Source organism: Microdochium trichocladiopsis (assembly GCF_020744255.1).
Source record: "Microdochium trichocladiopsis strain MPI-CAGE-CH-0230 chromosome Unknown B0I36scaffold_8, whole genome shotgun sequence".
In the NCBI taxonomy this organism is placed as follows: Eukaryota; Fungi; Ascomycota; class Sordariomycetes; order Xylariales; family Microdochiaceae; genus Microdochium; species Microdochium trichocladiopsis.
This window is the reverse complement of record NW_025763551.1, coordinates 2,733,871-2,748,688: the sequence shown is the minus strand read 5'-3', so window position 1 is coordinate 2,748,688 and position 14,818 is coordinate 2,733,871. Positions and strand designations below refer to the sequence as shown.

At 56.5% G+C, this 14,818-nt stretch overlaps 6 protein-coding genes across 6 annotated transcripts; 4 read left to right on the top strand and 2 right to left on the bottom strand.

Moving 5' to 3' along the window:
- The first annotated feature begins 1,786 nt into the window (after positions 1–1,786).
- Positions 1,787–3,828, top strand: B0I36DRAFT_330869 (putative subtilisin-like protease). The gene has a single exon (XM_046154898.1). It carries the CDS (start codon positions 2,183–2,185, stop codon positions 3,389–3,391), a length of 1,209 nt encoding a protein of 402 aa, XP_046009766.1. The 5' UTR covers positions 1,787–2,182; the 3' UTR covers positions 3,392–3,828.
- A 26-nt stretch (positions 3,829–3,854) lies between these two features.
- Positions 3,855–4,691, bottom strand: B0I36DRAFT_330868 (uncharacterized protein). The gene has a single exon (XM_046154897.1). The coding sequence runs from the start codon at positions 4,663–4,665 to the stop codon at positions 4,261–4,263; it is 405 nt and encodes a 134-aa protein (XP_046009765.1). The 5' UTR covers positions 4,666–4,691; the 3' UTR covers positions 3,855–4,260.
- A 37-nt stretch (positions 4,692–4,728) lies between these two features.
- B0I36DRAFT_330867 (uncharacterized protein) lies at positions 4,729–5,571 on the top strand. The gene has a single exon (XM_046154896.1). It carries the CDS (start codon positions 5,102–5,104, stop codon positions 5,339–5,341), a length of 240 nt encoding a protein of 79 aa, XP_046009764.1. The 5' UTR covers positions 4,729–5,101; the 3' UTR covers positions 5,342–5,571.
- Positions 5,572–6,481: 910 nt separating this feature from the next.
- B0I36DRAFT_248889 (PAP2 superfamily-domain-containing protein) lies at positions 6,482–7,884 on the bottom strand (the record flags this gene model as incomplete). The annotated part of the gene is made up of 2 exons (XM_046150420.1): positions 6,482–7,607; positions 7,706–7,884. 2 exons carry the CDS (start codon positions 7,882–7,884, stop codon positions 6,482–6,484), a joined length of 1,305 nt encoding a protein of 434 aa, XP_046009763.1.
- Positions 7,885–8,513: 629 nt separating this feature from the next.
- B0I36DRAFT_352385 (uncharacterized protein) lies at positions 8,514–8,855 on the top strand (the record flags this gene model as incomplete). The annotated part of the gene is made up of 1 exon (XM_046157104.1): positions 8,514–8,855. One exon carries the CDS (start codon positions 8,514–8,516, stop codon positions 8,853–8,855), a length of 342 nt encoding a protein of 113 aa, XP_046009762.1.
- Positions 8,856–12,159: 3,304 nt separating this feature from the next.
- B0I36DRAFT_203806 (uncharacterized protein) lies at positions 12,160–13,540 on the top strand (the record flags this gene model as incomplete). Its single annotated transcript, XM_046148805.1, has 2 exons — positions 12,160–12,968; positions 13,066–13,540. Coding segments are annotated over 2 exons (1,284 nt in total), but the record flags the coding sequence as incomplete, so codon positions are not given.
- Positions 13,541–14,818: the final 1,278 nt, after the last annotated feature.

Here is a 14,818-nt window from a genome sequence, read left to right as displayed (position 1 = left end):
CTTCGGACCTGGCTGAAGGGACCAGACTGTTGATTATCTTTGACCTTGTCATGATGCAATGATTCAATCTGGAGTGCCGCACCTCGATATGGCGGTCTATTGGCTGTGCAACAGATGTGGTGAAACATCGAAAAGTCGCTGCTGGCAGGCATATCCAAGTCCTAAGCGAGGCAGAACGACATTTTGGCATGTACTGAATACAGGCTGACGACCCCAAAGATGAGGTGATCGAGAGGTCGATTCGCCGCATGGCGTAAATGTCCCACAAAATGTGCATTCCATAGAAGATCCCTGGCGGGTTTGCTCTACTGTACCACATATTGATGGTGATTCGAGATCAAGCGGATCAATGTACTCTGGAGTGGAGGCACGTTAAGGCGGCTTGGGGAAAAAGTTCGCTCACTATATTAAAAAAAACGGGGATATTTTCTGTAGGTGAGCCAACTTTTATGCAACCCGACTCGCGGGTGGCTCGGCACGAAGCAACAAGATGCGTGAGAGTGGGAAGTGTTGGAAACCGCCCGCAAAAGCCCCGGTTAACATGAAACGAGAGGCTAATGAAGATGTACCGATCTCGGCACGCGAATAGCAACCCATTGATGGACGATAGGGTGGCAAGCAGCGGGTGGCTTGCTGCAATGCAACGGTGATGCAGGGGCCAGCCAATCAAACCCGCACCCGCCGCATAGACAGCGCCAGATCAGTGAGGCCACTCAGGCACAGCCTTCGCAGGATTGGCGGCAATCTTGGGAACCCTCCTTGCCCTTGGGGAAGACCCCTGGCGTCGCGGCGCCTGCGAAGGGTTTCCTGAGTGTATGGGGAGAACACCCGACTGGATGGCCGCGTTTGATCAAGGCGCACATCGTCTCTTCGTCGTTGTCAATGCTGGCCTTGCAGAGAGGCAAATGCCGCCACCATTGGCCGAAGAGAAGCACCCTTCATCTCTGAGTTGGCAGCAGCCACGTAGGAGCCCGACTGTATGGAGTCTTTTGCGCGTCTCCGCTTCGGAAACAGGCACTCGACAGACCGACACGTGCCAATCCCACCTGCTGTGTCGTGCGTCTGCAAGGCAAAGGGTGCACGCAGAAACGAGCTCGGGAGGTGAGCGACCGAGCAAAGGCATCCCTGTCCCAAGCCTCATGTTTCGATTTGGCTGATGTTTTGCGAGTGGAGTCCGCCTGGTCTCGGGGCCCCATTGAAAAAAGCACAGCGTGCGCGTCGCAGCCACTTGTTGTACAGGGACGATAGGATGAGGATCAGCCAAAGATGGGCCTATGACGAGTCACGGCAGTGCCGGCCGGGTGGTTGTCGTGGGAGTGGAACTGCGCATGACAAGTCCGGACAGTGTCTACAGATGTCGCAAGTTGGAAGCCCGGTGTTGATAGTGCTCCTTTTTGCGAGCAAGCAGGTGCCGTTCTTTGGTGACGAGGGCGGCTGTGCGCATGATGGCCTTGTAGGAAAGACATGTCAGTTCTAAGAAAAGGAGCAGAGGGCAAACAAGCACTCACCTCGCCTCCCGTTTGCTAGTCTACGTAGTCTATGGAGTGTACACAGTGTATCGTTACCCTTAGGAGTGGCGATAAGGCCCCGCCGCGCACTGTCCAGCCCATGGAAGGAACAGGCCGAGCATCAACTGGGAATAGCTCTTGCGACAAAGCCTTATTGTGCCTCAGCGCCAGCAACCCCATCGCCACGGTGGTGGTCCCCGCTTACGATCTTCTTGATGTTTCTGCGCATACCTGCAGCCAACCGGTAAAACTGGACAGCCATGCGACTCCAGCAGAATTTCCAAGTTTGTCCTCGCCGCAAGCATGGCAGTCCGGCAGGTGCAATTGGCCAACCCCTTGCTGCGCGCTAGAACCCCTGGCCCTTGTCAACGTCGATCGCTCATGGGCACCCGTCCATGATCGCCGGCAGACTAACAACCAAGCGCCGCTCGCCATGGCCAACACACGTTATAAGAATCTGCCGTGCTCCGGTCGGCCTGGAGATTGGCTTCAGATGGCATCAACCACTGCAGCTTGATTCTTCGCCTTTCTTAGTCTTCAACCCTCATTCCTTGGCATAGACCTTCGCTTGTTCTCAGTTCCAACTCGTATTCCTTCCTTGAGACACTCTTTTCAACCAAAAACGCTCTCTTCACGCAAGCAACACCGTATACATTTTTATCGACCTCGATAACATGGTTGGATTCAAGACTTTGGTTATCCTGGCCGCTGGCCTCCTCCCTGCCGCCACGGCCTTCCCCAAACCGTACTTCAAGGCCATCCGTGCGGACCACGATGTTATTGCTGGCCAGTACATCGTGACCCTGAACAAGGACCTCGATGACGTTGCTGTCGCCAACCACTTCTCCTTCGCCGCAGCCATTCACGCCCGCAGCGGCAGTGGAACCTGGGGCATCCGTAAGCAGTGGCGTCTTCTCAACTTCGCCGGCTACAGCGGCCACTTTGACGATGCCACCGTCGAGCAGATCCGGGCAGACCCGTCCGTGTTTGCCGTTGAGCCCAACCGGGTCAGGCACCTGATGGCTGTTGAGACTCAGAAGAACGCCCCATGGGGTCTCGCGTCCATCTCCAACTCTGGCAGCGCCAACAGCACTAGCTATCTCTACGAGGACGCCGCCGGCGAGGGTCAGTTCGCCTACATTGTGGACACTGGCATTCTCGACACACACGAGGAGTTCGAGGGCGAGCGTGGTGTCAAGGGCTACAACGCCGTCGATGACGTCCCCTTTGAGGATGTTGATGGGCACGGCACCCACGTTGCCGGCACCATCTGCGGCAAGACGTACGGTGTTGCCAAGAAGGCCACCTGCGTTTCCGTCAAAGTCTTCAACGGCGGCAGCTCCACCACCGAGACTGTCATGGAGGGCTATAACTGGGCCGTCCAGGACATCAAGAAGCAGGGCCGCGAGGCCAACGCCGTTATCAGCATGTCCCTTGGTGGTGGTCGCTCTGATGCTGAGAACCGCATCGTCGAGCAGGCCTTTAACGAGGGCATCCTGACTATCGTCGCTGCCGGCAATGACGGAGCTGATGCCTCCGAATACTCGCCTGCCTCCGCCCCCAACGCTGTCACCGTCGGTGCCGCGGACATCAGCAACACCCGCGCCTACTTCTCCAACTTTGGCGACGTTGTCGACATCTTCGCACCCGGCGTCGGCATCAAGAGCGCCTGGATCGAGAGCGACACTTCTTCCGAGGTCCTTGACGGCACCTCCATGGCCACTCCCCACATCTCCGGTCTCGTGCTGTACCTTAAGTCTGTCTTTGCTGGCGAGCTTGACAGCCCTGGCGCCGCGACCAAGAAGCTCCTTTCGCTGGCGGTTCCTGGCATCAAGAACCCGAAGGGCGCCGACGTCCGTGCCTACAACGGCGTTAAGGCTTAAATGGTCGCAGGTGTTGCTTTATTCCATATCTGACCATTTTTCATGACATTGTACCGGCCTGGCATGGCGCCGTGCAAATTTTCGCAAGTGTATATACACATTTTTCTATGGATCGTGGACACATAAATGCCCTAGTGGCCAATCATGACTTGCTTCATTTTCGCAGCTCTTGCAATAACTCGCCCGGGGACAAGTGAATCAAGAGGACAAAAGTCGTCTGAAGGTCGGGCCGCTAACGTGACAACTTTCTTGAGAGACTACGCTTGCTCGGCCGGTGCATTAGCATCCCGCACTATCGGAACATTTCTGATTCGCTCACACTGAACAATGCCAATCCGCTTTCAAGTCATGCACCAAGCAATTTGTGAAACGGCGGATTCTCAGACCACGCATATAGCCATGAGCTTGGCATTCTGCCCATGAGAACGAGGCAGGTGTGACACCCGAGCGTTACAAATGACGTGGATCGTCTGATGTAGGATAGGGCCCTCGGCGGTCACATGCGTCACTCACATGACTTATGTAAGAATGCGTTATGACAACTTGGGCATCTGAGTAATATAAGCTTTTGCCTCTTGCTTGTCATGATTCTTCATTTCGGCCGAGGATTTGAAATAGCGTGAGCAGAGACGTTGTCCTGGCAAGAAGAAAGTCAAATCGGCCGTGTACGTGGTAAATCGCCTGAGGTTCAACTACACGGCTCGCTCGATCCCGAACTCGGATAAATGCCAATGTGTGCTTGTACCGCCAGACACTGTAATGGAAGGAGGACATCTATGCATGGTGTCGCTAATGATAGTTGACGCTTGCCGTCGCAAAAAGCACCTAAACCGTAGAGTGAATTGCCAGATGCTGACGACGACGGAAAGCTACAGGACCTCCTCGTCGAGTGCTTGTTCCGTAACAACATCGCCCTTGCCATCAAAGTACTTTTCCAGCACTGCAGCGAAGACGTTGTCGTTGTTGCTGTCGGACTCGTTGCTGATTGAGGCTCTTCGTCCCGGGCCGGCATTGTCGTCGGCATCTTCCAATCTCTGACTTGCACCACCCTCGCCATCACCATAACCGTCATTCTCACCAGCAGCCCTTGCAAACAAAGTCATGCAGCTCAACAACTTGTCCCGATCCGTCTCGCCACCCATCAACTCCTCGACGTCTTCAACTTCTGAATCCAGCACGACGCGCGTAATCTCGCGCAGCCGGGCGCCCAGCACCTCGTGGGCCAGATACGCGCGCGCCTCGGCGAGGGACCGTATCCCGTACAACCTGCTCATCTCGGAGAGCCCTCCACCACCACCACCACCAACGAAACCGAACCGAGATGGCGGCCGGGCGAGCGGCATCTGGGGGAACACGTACCAAACCCAGTGCGACGTCTTCCTGCCCCGGCGCAGCTGCCGCAGGGCCGCCGCGTACGTGCCCAGCCAGGGGCTCGCGGTCTCCGGGTCGAGCTGGTCCTGCGCGGCGAGGAAGCGGTGCAGGTTGTACCGGTCTTCCTTCTTGCTGCTGGTCTCTGCCTGTGTGGCGTCGTTGTCTTGGTCCGTGGCATTACTGGTGGTGCTGATGGGGCGGCGTCTTGTGCTTGCCTGCTTGTCTTTCCCTGTGCGCTGAATCGAGGCGTTGGAATCTCCCCGGCGCTGCTGTTGTTGCGAGTATGGATGCGCGGCCGTCGAGTCCGCTGGCGTCGCCTTTGGGCGGAAATAAGAATCGATGGTCCTCCGCGGCCCAGCCATGTTGTTGTGCCCCAATCTTGGTGTTGTTGTTATTGTCGTTGGTCTCTTGCCGCCGAGCGCCAATAGCGCAACCGACAACGACGACCGGGAAATAGAGCTCCCTTCTTCCCTACAACCGCCGATGGGGCGTGAGACCGGCAAGAACCGCAGCAGAAACGACAGAATGCTCCCCGAACTCTGCGCACGCAGCATCGCCTACCGTCGCGGGAGGGGATGACGGAGACGTTCAATCCCCCGCCTTCTGGGTGGTTACAGGGGATATCACAGTTCTTTTGAGGCTGCGGAATAACAATTCTCTGGCCTGTCAGCAATCCCCAGGTTGTCCTGTAATTCCCTTGCTCCCCCGGGCGCCAGCTTTGCCAGGGCCGTTTTTTTTGTGTGTTGAAGATGCAGGCCTGCGAGATACTGGAGACGAACAACAAAGCAACAATCTTTGACTGGCTGGCCGGAGCTGAAGCGATGACGGCAGCGTTGCTTGCTTGCTTGATATCACGACGACGTCAACTGGCGCGCGATCCTGGAGCTGTTGTCGTTGCTGGACCCCACTTGCTGCTGCTGCTGCTGCTGCTGCTGCTGCCGCCTCCCCTACCAACAACAGTGGAACAGTTTGGAGTCCTGTTGCGGTGGTCGTACCGTTTCGCTATGGGGAAGCCGTTTGCCCCAACTCAGCGAAGAGAATTCGCCGATTGCGCAGCACTTTTTGCGTGCTCTCTGAAATTGATTTGCCGAGCCAAGCCAAGCCAAAAAAGAAAAAAGGAAAAAGACAAAAAGTTCAAACCTCTTGAAAAAGGGGTGTCGCAATTTAGAGGTGCTGTGCCTTGGACTCTCACGGGGAATGAAATTATAGTCTAAAATCAAAGTCGGAACTGGCAGCTTGTGGAGGTTGCTAAGGCATCTTCCCATGTGCAGCCGACCCCCCACACACTCAACCACAACTGAACACGCCTAGGAACAATTGCTCCTGTAATCTTGCCCCCCCAGATTAATTGAGCCAGCGCCAACTTCATTCGACTCATCATTACAGCCGACGGTGTTTGGGCCTCATTAGCGCAGCTGGTAGCCGTATCTCGTTGCAGCTGGCACCATAGAGCTGATTGCCAACCTTTACATTACTCACAACTTTGCACAAGATGCATGCGCACAAGACACTAAAACGAATCCAAACTTCAAGAGATTCTCTTTTTTATCTTTTCCCTCAAACGCCCTATAAATGGAACCAGAGCATAAATGGTACCAGGGGGAATCCAGTTACACGGCAGGTATAGCCTAAATGTGTGTGGTTGAATGAAATCTAAATGGAGTACAATAACACAACCAAAATCAACAACAGCGTCCCAGCCACAGCTGCTGCTGCCTCTCACATGGCGTGAGGGCTATACGAGGTGTCCGTATTCTCAGTTGACGACAACTTCGAGCGACTCCGGTTCGTCAGCTCGATGTTGTTGCCCCTCTGCGCCGACATCATGCGTTCTTCCTCATCCCCTGGCGTGTCCCAGTCCTTTTTGTTTGTCGCATAAGTGTACGATCCTACACCGGCCCAGAATGCCTTGTCATGGCTACGGGGTCCCCAAGCCCAACCGGCTCCAGAGCGCAGCGGAAGGTGGTAGTAGCGGAAAGCAAACCATGCGGTGATTGTGCCGATGATGAAGCCGAAAAGAATATCGAAACCGTGGTGGCGGAAGTCAAACCACCGAGAGCTGGCAATGAAGATGGCAGTGAAGAATGGCAGGACCGCAACGACGAGCAGGTACAGCGGTGGTGCCGCGGCTTGCCGGCGGACTGCAGTGATTTGGGTGTGGTGCGTCTCGAGCTGCTGGGCCATGTTGGGGTCGTCGGGATATGAGAACTCGTCGCCTGCCTGTGCGACTCCAGCTGCGCTGCTCGAGGCTGTGTTGGCTCTGCTTGCTCCACGCATGCGCGAAGGGAAGGCAGTAGCCGAGGCGGACGTGGCATTGCTGGCTGCCGCTTCTGGCAGCACAAAAGGGATCGTCAGGGCGAACTTGCTGGCCAGGAACAGCGAGAGGTAGATCAGGCCGGCAGCGGCAGAGCTCGAGTGGCCGGAAGGATAGCTGCGGAAGCCGTCGTCGAGGATGTGCTTGTCCGAATTGGTGCAGATGGTAGCCTTGACAAGCTGGCCATGGTAGCCGTCGGTCGGCGGGTTGTTGTAGCCAGCAAGATGATCCGCCCAGTTGGCAATGTCGGCTTGGCATCGGACGAGGAGATCAGGACGGGGCTTGCCAAAAAGGTTCTTCATGCCCTGAGTAATGATCCACGCGCAGATGAGGGAGAGCGCGAGACCGAGCCAGCCAGTGTGCAGCTCCCACAGCTTGCGTTTCCAGACGAGCTTCTTCGGGGTACCCTCAGGCACTGTCGAGCCAGGGACGAAGATGAGGGCGACGATGAGTATTATGATGACCGGAAACACCGAGTTGCACATCATGAGCCAGAACGAGTTGACAGTTTCTTTCTGAGTGAACGGGAAGCTGTGCGGTAGTGGGAAGCCCGAAAGGTCAGCTTGGTGCTTGCGAGGAGCGGACTCACCCCCAGTGCCCAGGAGTTCAGCAGGGGAAGGAGGACGTACGAAATGTTTGGATCTTGCAGGCTGAATGGCCGCTTGTTGGGAGTGACATCGCCCAGGATGAGGCCGACGACGCCTACAGCGACAAGGATGATCCAGTCGAAGACATAGGAGAGGATCTGGATGACGGTGATCTTGTTGCTGCTGCGGCTGGCGGGCCGTGTCGAGCTGGCAGACTTCATTGTGGCCGCCGAGTGCTGTCTGCTGGAGGCACTTAGGGAGAAAGGGTGGAGGAGGTTCTGGCGGTCTTCTGGGAAGGGCGGCGTGGGCATCGCTTGGCTTAAAGCAGGACGTTGGACGGCAGGTTGTCGAAACTCTCCGTTCGCAAGAGAGACCGACGGGCGGGGCGGGGGGGGGGGGAAACGAGGCAGCAGCAGCAGCAGCAGAGCGAGCGTCAATGGGAAGAGTAAGAGACAGGAGCAGGCCTTTTGGTTTTAGTGTTGAGCTCCAAGGATCGAGGATGCCCGGTTGCTCAAGTGCCTCGTTCGGCCAGCAGGAGGCGCTAGCACCAGCCCTGGAGAGCTTAAAGACCCTGCTCCACTGAGCAGCAGTGCTGACGCGTGTGCAGGTCTCGGCAAAGTACCCTTGGGTGCAACCCCGGGGCCCAACTTTGTGTTTCACGCAGCCAGCCAAGGGGGGCGGTACTTGTAGGTGTCTTGGGTGCGCGCTGGGAGATCCCTGGATTGCAGTCTCAAGGGCGTTAGAGGGCGTGGCGTGGTCCAATCCGGGGCCGTGCCCAGAGACTGCGCCTCCTCTGCGGGCGAGTCTAGCGCTTGGCGCCTGGTGGCCCTTCCCCAGCAAAGAAACGGAAATGGCTCGCGTGGCCACCTTTTCCGACCCTCACTTTCCGCCCACTCTTGTGACCTATTTGTGTTCTTGCGCCGCCGCACTCTTCGCCTTGCCCACATCGCAGCCGCCGTCAGAATCCTCAATTGCCCGATCTGGCTACGCCAGCTTCTGCGCTCCCCGCGGTTCCCCTCCGCCTCCGCACTGCTCCGCCTGCGCTGTCGTCAGCTGTGGTGCTGAGCTGACGACTGCGAGGCTCTGCGCCTCTGTGTGCGTAGGCCAGCTACGCTTCGCTGTGAGACTGCCCTGCGAATGGGTTGCTGCGCATGCCGCTCTCGGAGTGCGTATGGTGATCCCCCGACGCTAAGCAGGCGTAGGGTGGCGGGGCCAGCACAACCATAAAACTTGACATGGAGCCAAATTGGACGGACGCAGAGGTCAATACCACCTCGTCGTGGCGGCGGCGATTGCCATGGCCTTGGAGGGCAGACTGTTGGCATCTTGGCAGCACTTGGTAGCATTGGGCGGGCGGTCTTTGCCTACGGAAAACTGGCATGGTTGCAGGTGCCCGACAATAGTAAGAGTTGGCGTTTGGACGAAAATCCAGGATCCTTGGCGCAGATCTCATGCATCGGCACTTGTGTCTTGAAATGACCGGCCCACGACTGGGCGGGAAACATGACGACATTGCAAAACACTTACTTGTAGGTGGCTCCGGCTGAGTGTCAATTGATCACTTGAATCGCGACCATCGGCGCAATGTTCAATACTGCAGGCGCACTTGCGCATGTCCATGTTCGACAAAGAAGGCTGCCCGTCCAGTCAGAAGTCGCTATTCAGCACCAGGGACTACTATGATAGAAGATGATGGTGAACTCGCCGGAAAGCCGCCAATACCAGCTACAAGGCGGGCCACCACACCAACGCAGGCATCTGAATGGCTCGCGAAATGATTGTGGCTGTCTCGCAAGACATTTGGGTTGATACGGCGGCAGTTCTTATAATATCCGCCAGGATGGCGATTCACCGGCCGATATTCTACAGCCGCGCGTTTGTTCCGCCGCTCTTATTCCGCAGCCGAAGGCACTGGGATGAAATCTGACCATTGGCTCGTCTGCAGGGCCAGGTGCATGTCGTCGTTGGCATTGTGTGCTGCGTGATGGCTGGTGTTTCCAGCTCCCGAGGGAGCGCACAGCCCGCAGAGGCTGCGCACTCGTAACGACTGGCGAATCGACCGTGGCTGACCTTGTGCGCGGCTGGACATGAGGCAGCTCAGCCAGGTCAGCCACTCCAGTGTGCAGAAACATCTTTGACAGCTTGCTCAGCCCGCTCGCCCTCCGCTCTTCGTTTTGCTCTCGAAGGCTTCCGGAAAACTCAGCCCTCTTATCGACTATCGACTGGCCTGTGTCGTGCACATCCGCTCCCAGCCGGCTCACGATTCCGAGATGTCTCAGGAGGAAAACGCTAGACAGGCCGGCTATCCCCACAGCATTGTGGCTGCCGTCGAGCTTGACGCTATGACGAGCCACCGTTGCCGCAGGCTCACCACTCCACGTTTCAGTCGATGGTCCCTGGCTCGCCAGATCGACACCTACATTATCAGCTCATGATGGCGTGCCTCCTTTGGATTAAATCGGCAGGGGAAATCGACGCTGATGCAACCATGCCTGCACAGGCTAGAGAAGAAGGTCTCCTCCTCCGCATGTGCCGTCCGTCAGGCTCAGGACGTTGGGCATAGGCAGAATGCTTGGCCTGAATGGCCTGAACAGATCACACGCCGCATGGTATGATATTCATAGTCCATTCTTGCCTGGGCAGCTGCCACTCTATTGCTCCCCTTGTACGACGCGGGAAAGCAGCCAGAACAGCATTGCATCCTTTGGCAGAGTCCCCATCGGCATGCGTGATCCACTCCAATCAAGTCAAGGCCCGCAAGACAGGCTCGCCACTGGGCCGTGGACACCTGCAGCAGGTCATCTCGTATTCTCTGTATGCGTTGTCGACACATCTGGCCTGCACGGCTCTCGCCGCACTGCCGCCAGGGAGCAATTCTTAGTGCCATTCACCACCCACTCACCTTGAGGCAGTCAACCAGGCCATTTTCGCTCTGTGCTCGCGTGCACCTGGTCTTCATAAGCACAAGGCCCAATGGTTGAATTATTGTTTCTACACCGACGTGAAGTCTTCAGGGATGGAACGCATCCTCGACAGCATTCTCCCGACAAGCGAAAGCCATGGGGGGCAAATGCAGCTGGGTATCGGGCTTCTGCGACTGTCGAAGGCTGAGAGCACCAGTCCTCAGCCCCTCCCTCGTATACGAGCGAACGTGCTTGCCATGCGGCGTGCCGGCAACTAAGTTAGCTCATGCTTTTAAGGTGGGCGGGAGTGGCTCAGGGGTAGGCAAGGTCCGATCCTAGTCAGGGCCCTTGCAATCTCGACTCGACCTCCGCGCTCACCTGAGCAGCCTCCATCAGGAGTGCGCCAGTATGATGTCGACATACGATCCGCCAACCTAGCCGCATGAAATGGTGCAATGCTGTGTTCAAAAGGATTGACAATGGTCACAAGAACGACTTGCGAGTCTTGGGAGATGCATTGAGTGTATGTAAGGGGTTTTTCGAGTGTCCTGAGAAGATTCATCGTTTCAGCTGACATGATCCTTTTGTGAGTCTCTTTTTTTTCTTCTTCCCCTCTACTTCCTTTTCTAGCGATTGGCACAACATGTTCTGCCCCAGAAATCGTGCAGGACCTCACCCATGCGGACGCCTGCCTTCTCCACATACGAGGAAATGCACAGCACCAGCCCTGCAGCCCACCTTTGACAAAGAAGCAAGCAGCAATGACATGGATTTGGAGTCATTTTGGGTACAAGACCGGCTGAAGAACAGCAAGATGGCAGACTGGTGACACCCTCTGGCCGTCGTTTGGCTTCCATCCTCTTGCTGTCGGCTCTTACCCGAACCTGCGGCTTATTCCCCTTCTCGGCGGCTGCAAGCTCCCGAGGCGCAGTCTGCTTCTTTGTCTGCTTCTTACGCATTGAAGGACGGGCCCGGTCCCAATTGGACGGAGATTGACCGCAACAGGCACAGGAGCTGAATGCCGCAGTTGCAGCTATATCACGGCTGTATCGAACATGGATCCCCAGGCGGACCCGCCCACCCTTCGGCGCCGCCAGCCAAGACGAAGCCAGTGTTCGAGGGCTTCGAGACCTGCGCGCGCTCGTCCATTGTCGAGACACACTTGCACGCTGCTGGTGCTGCACCATCCCTGCTCAGGCGAGCCACGTCCCTCGCCCAGCATGGGCCCTTGACCCTGTCCCGATCTACCGCCGTTGCTTCATGCCGTGCCATGCCATGCCACCGCCGCGCCTCAAGACCCGGGTCGAGCTGGTGGGCTGCATTTCTTGTTTGTTGTTTAAAAAGAACGGCCTCGCTCCTGGCCAGCTCGAAATGGCTTCTTGGCTTTTCCTTCTGCTCTTCAGCCAGGCTTACTCGCTGTACTGTCCTCGCCACGGGTTCTTGCCCCGAGTTACTTTCGTTCACGTCACGGCACAACACATTCGCTAAACGACCTCGACAGCAAACATGCATATCAACAACTTAATGTCTTTGTTCCTGGCGAGCAGCCTCACAGCTGTCTCTGCCAAGGCCCTGCCCCCGCTCCTCTCCAACCGGGCCGTGTCTCCTGACAACACCTGTGGCAACACTGGCGCCGGAGCCAACAAGGGATACACCTGTCCATCCGGAGGAGACTTCCGCTGCTGCTCTCAGTACGGCTGGTGTGGTGCTTCGACGGACCACTGCGGTACGGGCTGCCAGGCCGGGTTTGGTAGTTGCGGAACCTCCACCGGCGGTGGTGGCGGCAGCGGTGGCGGCGTCTCGCCGGATAACACCTGTGGCAACACCGGTGCCGGTGCCAACAAGGGCTATACCTGCCCTACTGGCCAGTACAAGTGCTGCAGCCAGTACGGATACTGCGGCGACAGCACCGACCACTGCGGCACGGGCTGCCAGTCTGCGTTCGGGACTTGCGGAACGGGCAGCGGAGGAGGTGGCGGCGGCGGCGGCGGTAGCACTGACGGCCGGTGCGGTGCCAACTTTGGCAACAAGAAGTGTGCTGCCAACGAGTGCTGCTCTATCGAGGGCTACTGCGGAACCTCGGACGAGCACTGCATGGCCCCGGACTGCCAGTTCGCCTTTGGCCCGGCCTGCGATGCCAACCTGGTCCCCAAGGGCACCAACACGTCGACCCTCGCCCGCCCTACACTCGGCAGTGTTTCTGTCGGCGGCGAGGGCATCTACCCGTGTGTCAACAAGGGCCAGGTTGCTCTGACCTTTGACGACGGCCCTGGTGACTTTACTTCCGGCATGCTCGACGTCCTCAAGAAGTACAATGCCAAGGCGACCTTCTTCATCACCGGCGTCAACAACAACAAGGGCCAGATCGACGACCCGAACACACCCTGGCCCGCCATCATCAAGTAAGCAACGACATCACACCACCACCCCCCCCCCCCCCCCATTGCCTGACACCCCCAAAAAGTTTCCTGCATGGCTGACAATATATCCCCCTCCCAGGCGCATGAACACCGACGGCCACCAGCTCGCCTCGCACACCTGGTCGCACGCGGACCTGAGCGCCATCACCTCGGCCCAGCGCAAGAACGAGATGTGGAAGCTCGAGATGGCCCTGCGCAACATTGTCGGCTTCGTCCCGACCTACATGCGCCCTCCTTACTCGTCCTGCACCGCCGAGAGCGGCTGCCAGGCCGACATGGCCGCCCTCAAGTACCACGTCACCTACTTTGACCTCGACACGGCCGACTACCTCAACACCTCGCCCGCCCTGATCCAGAACGCAAAGAACAACTTTGACAACTTCTTCAAGAACAAGGTCCCCGCGTCCAGCAACGCCCTCGCCATCGCCCACGACATCCACCAGCAGACCGCCCAGAACCTGACCGAGTACATGCTGCTCGGCCTGCAGAGGCGCGGGTACCAGGCCGTCACGGTGGGCACGTGCCTTGGCGACCCCAAGGCCAACTGGTACCGCCAGGCTTAAGGGAGAGGTTTGGATCCTATAGTGTACACATACCATCACATGCGGTTGCTTTTTGGGTATACTGAGCGCCGGTGAAATGACAGAAAAGTTAGTGTGCTGCAGGAAAGAAAATAATATTGTAATGTCGTTGTACGCATGAATGGAAATGGATGATTAGTTATCGTATATTCAACACCATCGATTGCCAACCTGGGTCGTATTTGCCACGCTGAAGCGCCAGGAGGCCAGATGGGGAATGTGTCATATCAAGGCCAGGCTCAAAGGCAACCTAGCGTTGGAGGTGCAGTCGGCCCGCCTTAGCTTGGGTACATGCTGTGCATGTGTTATCACCAACAGTCGGTGCATATGTCGAAGGCGAAACACAAGGAGAGATGATTACCGATGATCTAGATTTATACCACAGCCGTAGCCACCGTGCGGTCTGGGTATCAGTCAGTGACGGACAGAATTGATGCCTCAAGTCATTGGGCTTGTTGGGAGGGGATTGACGCCAGGACTTCTCTCGCAAAAGGGTATGCATACAAGTGTAAATGGTGGCTGCACCTAGAAACCAGAAAATCTAAATGTGAAAGTTGCGTGGTGTGTTAAATTACGAAAGCGTAGATCAGGACGCTGGAACACAACGGATGAGAAGTTCGGAGTTGCACAGCCATGAAAACCTAGCTCATGAATGGAAGACACACTGGGAAGCTCGAGTGTTTGAAGGCTCGGAGGTCCTGAGCTAGGGACGATACTTTCACAGCAGAACAGCCTGACGTACCTAGGGAACAGAACACCATAAATACATTCTGGAAACCCCGATATGGGTACGATTAAGGAAAGAACGAAGACCCCTGAAATCGAACCTTCATTGTTGCTAAAATATAATAAAATGGTAGCACCTGATGAAATAGCCTGACAGTCTAAATAGCAAGATAGTTCCGAAAGCTCGCTCATCAGCCTGACCACACCCGACTATCATGACACCACTGCAAAGCAGTTCATGATGGCCTGGACGTCAGGCCCTCTGACCTCCTCATATCTTGGATACAATTGTAAATACCAAGTCTGATGATCTCCGTGAAATAGAGAGTGCCTGCTGGAACATTGAGTATCTCGTTCTTATTACCTTTACAAATTTACCATTGTCCAACTCAAACCAGCAATATCTTTACATCAACTCTTACTACCAGCGCAGCAACAGCATTTAATACCGAGCGCGTTCGAAAATAGGCACCCCGCTAGTCTTAGACCTGTTCTACCCGACAACGCCGCTGATGCCACGTCAGC